The 6,672-nt window shown below is 39.0% G+C and overlaps 1 protein-coding gene across 1 annotated transcript in view; it reads right to left on the reverse strand.

Moving 5' to 3' along the window:
* aldh8a1 (aldehyde dehydrogenase 8 family, member A1) overlaps nucleotides 1-4,651 on the reverse strand; it is a 9,076-nt gene extending 4,425 nt beyond the window's left edge. The window contains exons 1-4 of the mRNA XM_010791687.1: nucleotides 4,169-4,651; nucleotides 2,549-2,696; nucleotides 1,471-1,626; nucleotides 1,237-1,386 (exon numbers count right to left, since the gene is read on the reverse strand). Coding sequence (XP_010789989.1) covers nucleotides 1,237-1,386; nucleotides 1,471-1,626; nucleotides 2,549-2,696; nucleotides 4,169-4,315 — 601 coding nt within the window. The 5' untranslated portion in view covers nucleotides 4,316-4,651. The remainder of the gene's footprint in view (nucleotides 1-1,236; nucleotides 1,387-1,470; nucleotides 1,627-2,548; nucleotides 2,697-4,168) is intronic.
* Nucleotides 4,652-6,672: the final 2,021 nt, after the last annotated feature.

Genomic DNA, 6,672 nt, shown 5'->3' on the forward strand with positions numbered 1-6,672 from the left:
TCTGCAACTGAGACTGTCCCCCTGGTGACATTGGTGAGAAAATATTAATTTGTGGCCACGTATTAATAATGCGTGGCCACGATTTAGTTATTATGTTCCCATGAATTAGTTATTATGTTCCCACAAATTAGTAATGCGTTGCCACGCAATAATTATTGAGCTCTGTAATGAGGAAACTCAAGATCCCTCCGCTACGCGTCGGGACCCTAGTGAATTACTGAGTTTAGGCACGTTAATAACGTTTTAATGAAGTTGACTACAATATATTCATATTTGTCAGTGCTTTCATGTAAATTCGGCGAGCATAAACATAAATGATTGTGGTGAAGATGATGATTAAATTAGAATTAAAAATCGAGAGCATTTCCTCCCATTCGTTTTTGGAGCCGGCGGGCTTCCTAATGTTTTTTGTACAGTAGTTGTGGACTAACCAACATTATTTTGTTAAATAAAAACATGGTGATGTTATGTAGCCTAAATGATTACATGTCTCTTATTTAGCACATAGTATGATCCTATCCGTGACATATGGATCTTAACAAAGATCCGCCATACAGTAGTAGCATACCAAACATGAATCTACCGTACTGTATCAGAGTCCATGATCCATTGCAGCTGGCTTCATTATAATTAAATTTATTTATCAAGGGGGCGATCTCAAGTCACGCTGGAGGTTTTCCTTTGAGCGAGGGCAGACCCCGTGCCGGCCACGGCCCTCGCGTTTCAAACGGTCTGAAATGAGGTGCTACATCTGTAGTGTTGTCACTCAGTCATCAGTTTCTATAGACTATCTGGATTTAGTTATTGCGTAATAATTATTGTGTTCCCACAAATTACTAACGCGTGGGAACATAATAACTCATTCGTGGCCACGCATTATTAATACGTGGCCACGTATTCATATTTTTTCACCAATGTCACCAGGGGGGCTCCGTAGTACGGATAATGCTTTTTATTATATATTTTTAAATCAAGCAATGTCTTTACAGCAGCATGGGATTTTTTATAGGATTTATGAAGTGTAGTTTTCTTTCTTTTTTTTGTTTGTTTTTCTTATCTTTAATATTTTGTTATGCATGCTTCTTAGGTAACATTAAGCTGTCTTTGGCTCTTTTCTGCTTTAACAATGTAAATGTCCCCTCTGTGGGACTAATACAGGTATTCTTATTCTGATTCTGGTATATCTTCTGTGCATGTAAATAGATTCCAATTGCATTGTGGGTGGTGTAGTCCTACCAGCCTGCTGCATCAACTTGCACATCATCCAGGCAGTCACAGAGGTCATCTCGCTGGGTTTGGCCACCACTGTGTTGCCTGCAGCGATGGCAGGAGCAATCTTCCAGGTCAGCAGGTACAGGGGGAGGTTCCAGGGGCTGATCAGACCGGCTGCACAAAACCAAAACACAGATTTAAAACATATGAAGCACGAAAAAAATAACAGGTTTTAATGCAGAGATACTGAGCTCTCACCCACTCCCACAGGGCAGCGGATGGTGTAGTGCAGGCAGCCCATGTGGTCCATCTGGCTGCAGTCGTTGGTGTGGTGCAACAGTGATGAGGCAAAGAAGCGGAAGTTGTACGCAGATCGGGGAATGTCAACAGTCCGTGCAAATGTTACTGTTTTACCTGTAAAGTCACAACAAAAACATAAGGGATAATAGTGGACAGTGGATAATAAAACAGCACCTGCTTACACTCAAAATAGTTCAATATCAACCCCAGGTCATGATCACTTCATTTTGTTCAATGTTTGAGCGGTCCTCTAGTGCCACCCACAGGCCAAATGTCAGTTTAGTTCACAATATTATGAATCTAATACACAGGTGAACCAAACATGCGTAAAGTACTCGCAAGCTCTTTATGTTCACTAACAATAAATATTGCTTATTATGATCAAATATTTGCATGTATAATATGTTTACAGCGGCCTCAATCAATACATTATTTGATTAGAAATCAACTGAATTTGAAAAAAGTTTCATAACTTAAGTACATTTTCAAGAACAAAAGTCAAACATTTATTTGTTCCAGGTTAAGAAGTTCTGAGAGGCAAGAGAGTCATTTTTAATCTTTTTCATTATGAGAAAGAAGTTACTTAGAACAAAGATCTTGACCAAAAAATAAATCAGTTTTAGACTTTACTCATGTTTCCATACAATTATTAGAATGGGCTGCTTCTTATGGCTTTTACTCAACTTACTAAATGTTGTAACCTGATTGTCTACGTTTTTGACAGTTGGTCATAATTAACATGACCTTTGACCTTAGGCACTTTGTGTTGAATCAATTGTTTTGGAGATTAATCTATAATTGAATTAATAATTAATATTATATTAAAATTGTAATAAGTTACAACCCTAGGCATGTAATCAGTCATACTACACCTCAACAGGACCTGCATATGAGGGTTTTGAAATCTGGGTTCTAATAATATGAAATCCAATAATTGGAGCATGCAGTAATGTTCTCTGACTGACTCAGTGCTACTGGCTGATAATCTGACTGACTTTTGGGTTGATACCACCGGTTTTACAACAGTATAGCACACCTTGGTCCCTGGATTCAGCTTGGGCGAACTCCTCCACGTTGGCGTCCAACAGGTCGGCCAGCTTGTTGAGGACCTGAGCCCGCTGCTCCGGGCTGCGAGCGGACCACCCGGGGAACGCTTCCTTAGCCGCCGCCACCGCTGCCTCCACCTGCAGGAGGGGAAGCACAGAGAGGTTAACACATTGAGGTTTCAGCAGTTACCAACATGGGACCAAGACATATCTGAAGGAGACATACAATTGTTATTTTTGCATTAAGTTTTCTGTATTGTTCTTGTAAAGTACTGTATGCCTTCATCATAAAAATCCCTTTTGTGTGAGGCCACAACAACAGGCATCACAAGTATGGAGATTCAAAGGTTTTCTTGTGCAAAAAAGCTTAGGCACAATGGTTGGAAATGGAAATGGAAAGAGAAACACGGCATCTATTGCACGTCTGTCCGTCCTGGGAGAGGGATCCCTCCTCTGTTGCTCTCCCTGAGGTATCTCCCATTTTTCACTTTAAACTTTGGGTTTTCTCCGGAAGTTTTTCCCTGTACGATGTGAGGGTCTAAGGACAGAGGGTGTCGTATTGTCATACTGATATTCTGTACAAACTGTGAAGTCCACTGAGACAAATGTAACATTTGTGATATTGGGCTATATAAATAAACATTGATTGATTCATTGATTCATTGATTGATTCATTGATTGATTGACACATCAAATAAACTTATATTATAAGAAATAATATAGTGCCATCAATTGTGCAAGTAAAATGCAGGAACGAAGTGAATTAGACAAAACTTTATGTAAAACTAAATAATTTAAAATGGGGATTCAAATATTATACGTTGTATTAATATATTGGAAATGTGTGACATTTACATTTGTAATGGAACTTCACTTAGCTCAGGAATTTTAAAGTCTCAGGCCTGATGGATAAAACTGTCCCTGAGTCTAGTGGTCGGGGATACACTGGGGGGAGTCTGGGTGTACATTTATATAATGGCTAACAACTTTGATCTCATATGAAAAGTTAAATTATTGACTCAAGTCGTTCATGTGTTTAATGATTAATTCACTGTTTACTCTACAAAGAGTAAAGGTCTCTCTCGAGCAGTGTTTCACATGCAGCATCTGAACCTGGATATTCAACATGAAGAATAGCCTATATGACACTTCTGCAAGTCCATGCAAAAGTTAAACCTGGTTTAAATGCAGTAATGTGTGATTATAACAAATATGCAATCCAGGTCAATATGCCTGCCATAAAGAATGTCATTGTAAAGTCTGGGATCATTATCTAGCGAGCATAAAGAAGCACAACATGGAAATAATTAACTCAAAAAACACAGATACAAAGACAGCAACTAGATAACAACTCTCACAGGTCAAATGCACCAACAAAGCCATTATTTGTTTAACATTTGTGGTAACTCAGAAATGACCACACTTTTGTGAAATCTCAACATGTTATCTTTAAAAGGCGTGATTTGCAGCAACAGGAAGCATCAAGGCCTATGGGTTGTAGGCTTTGCACTACATTCTCAATCAAAATAATGCTACTCCAGAGTAAGTAGGAAAAACAGTGCAGAAGGTTATAGTTATAAATCTAGTCATATAGCATGAGGGTGACACACCTCCGGCGCCCCGCTGTCCGGCACCCTGCAGTAAACCTCTCCGACGGACGGGTCGTAGGAGTCGATGTGAGTCCGACACGGGACGAACTTCCCTCCGATGAAGTTCTCCAGAACCAAACAAGAGCTCTGCTCAGAGGGGTTCGGCATGGCTGCACGTCGAGGATATCAAACTATTGCTACAAATTGAGAGAATAACAGCAGACTGCTGCAGGTCTGGAGCATATTAAGCCAACGATATGAAGTTACTTTGGACCGACCCTCCCACTCGACAGCGGCCTCTGTCACGTTTCTCTATAAAACCCAAGATGGTGAGCAGCACTAGGCCTAGGATTCCCTTTAGCACTGGTTAGCATTTAAAGGTCTTGGAAAAAAGTGAAATAATATATCAATAAAGTTTGAAAAGCAGGTGTCTAAAAATACCTTTTTGTATATCTTTTATTTTGTCTCTAGGCTATTACACCCTTTAGTGTTTGATAACTAATAGCCTGCCCTACTGAATACAAAGGTTGAAATGTAAGAGGCTCGAAGATGCCAATGTGATGAGTACCTGCACTTTCTTAAAATACAATGGCTTAGTAATTCAAGATAATGAGTAAGTCTCAAAATAACTTGAAAAATAATAGCAAAACTAGCTCCTCCTTTAGAGGCTACTTCTTATTTTTGCTTCTTCTTTAATCATTATTTCAAAAAGTTTGTCAGTTACTTACACATGTTTTTTCTCTTATTGACAGAAATGGTACATTTACTTGCATCTATACTGTGACGTTGTGTGATGTTGAAAGTAAAGTTGTATCACTTTTCCAAAGTATTTTTTAGTCATTTTGGGTGGGAATAGTTTTTTCAAAAAGGCATGTACAAACTTGGCCTGACTACATGCGATGAGATCAGAAGCTCCATAGCAGCAACCTAATGGACCTCGAGGTGAGGTTGCTTTGTTGCAGGTAAAGGATAGCAGCAGCAGGCACAAGTTCAGGTATTTCTGTTTAAAGACGGTTTCCTACATAAATGTTAAAGATTAACCCTTTTTCTAAAGCTCAAGGTTGTGTGTGGCCTGTATCTCACAAAGTGCCATGAACAATTCCGCTTGTCTATCATGACAACGCAGAAATAAACTTAGTGAATACAGTTTTTTCAAGAGCTTGTTTTTGGCTTTGTATATAGGCCTACGTGACAACACAATTACGGTCAGTTTTAGAAATGGCTAATAAAGAAAGGAGACTGGCGAAGCAGCAACAGCAATACTCCAATCCATTTACAGAGAAAGTTATTCATTATTTCAGGTCAAAGGTCTGGAGACCAAAAGGCTTTTACCGCTCTCTGTGTCAAAGTTGGTCCCATTTCTGTAGCAGAACATGTTGCTAACCTCACAAAACATGAACACTTCTTATTGGAGATGACAGAAAATGTGCTGAACACTGCCATCCTATGGACCTACACTGTACACTGTGGTGGAAAATCCTCTTCATTAGGTTACACTGTAGTTAAGAGACCCAGCAATGACATTATACTTCATCAATATAGCATAAACTTACAGTGTAGAGCCGTCTTAAAGGGTCTTAGATTTACGCTGTTGTTTTTTCTTTGTGGATACCGAAATAAGTCATGTATTTTTGAGACCTTTGCCCCGGCCAAGTTATATAGCTTTGCAGTGTTTGTGACTGAGCCAGCAACTTCAGCTGCAGGGAGTCATAGTATATAATCAGCCATATTAGATTTAATGAAAATTATTTAGCGGGATGCGTCACATTTAACAGAGATACCTGAGTATCACCTAAAAGACACAGTCTGCGCACAAAACCTTCCAAATTATGCAATTCAAAGACATTTAAAAAAATCCCAAAAGCATACAATTACACTATATTTCCATTCATTCAGTGTATCTTCAATGCACACATTCTTTCCTGTGCATGCATACAAGGACTATATACACTTTAAATCAGAGGCACAACCTAACAACACCTTCGACCCACATTTTGTGACTGTTGTGTAATAACTTTCCACACTGTAATCTCATTATGGTTTATGAGTATAGTTGACTTATTCCTGAACTTTACATGCACTATGTCCCTTTCAATATTCTTATTGCACTCTTGATGTCTTAGTATACCGACTACAGTATATGTCAGGAGCCTGGGAACTTAGGATTCTTTGCCATAAAATTCTTAAAGTTCTCACACCGTTTTGACTTTAATTGTCCTTGTCTTTCAAGTCATTTTCTGTGAAGTGGAACTTTGTAAGCCGCGGTTACACATGCTTGTCACTTCAAAGTCCACCACTGGAAACTGGAGAAGCATTGTGGGCAGTTTTCTAAATCTCTGACCTATTTTTCCTTCGATGTGCATTCTTTTTTTTTTTTGGTGCTTTCCACTCCAGCGGTAACAACCCCAGCTGTGTCACTGTCAAACCCGACAGGAAACTATCACCTCTACATTTTCATTTCTTACTTAGCGTATGTCTTTTTAAATGATCAAGAATCCTCGCACCTTTTTTTTTTCAATTGAATA

The sequence above is a fragment of the Notothenia coriiceps genome, unplaced genomic scaffold (genome assembly GCF_000735185.1).
Source record: "Notothenia coriiceps isolate Sejong01 unplaced genomic scaffold, NC01 NC01_scaffold00035626, whole genome shotgun sequence".
NCBI classification, from domain to species: domain Eukaryota; kingdom Metazoa; phylum Chordata; class Actinopteri; order Perciformes; family Nototheniidae; genus Notothenia; species Notothenia coriiceps.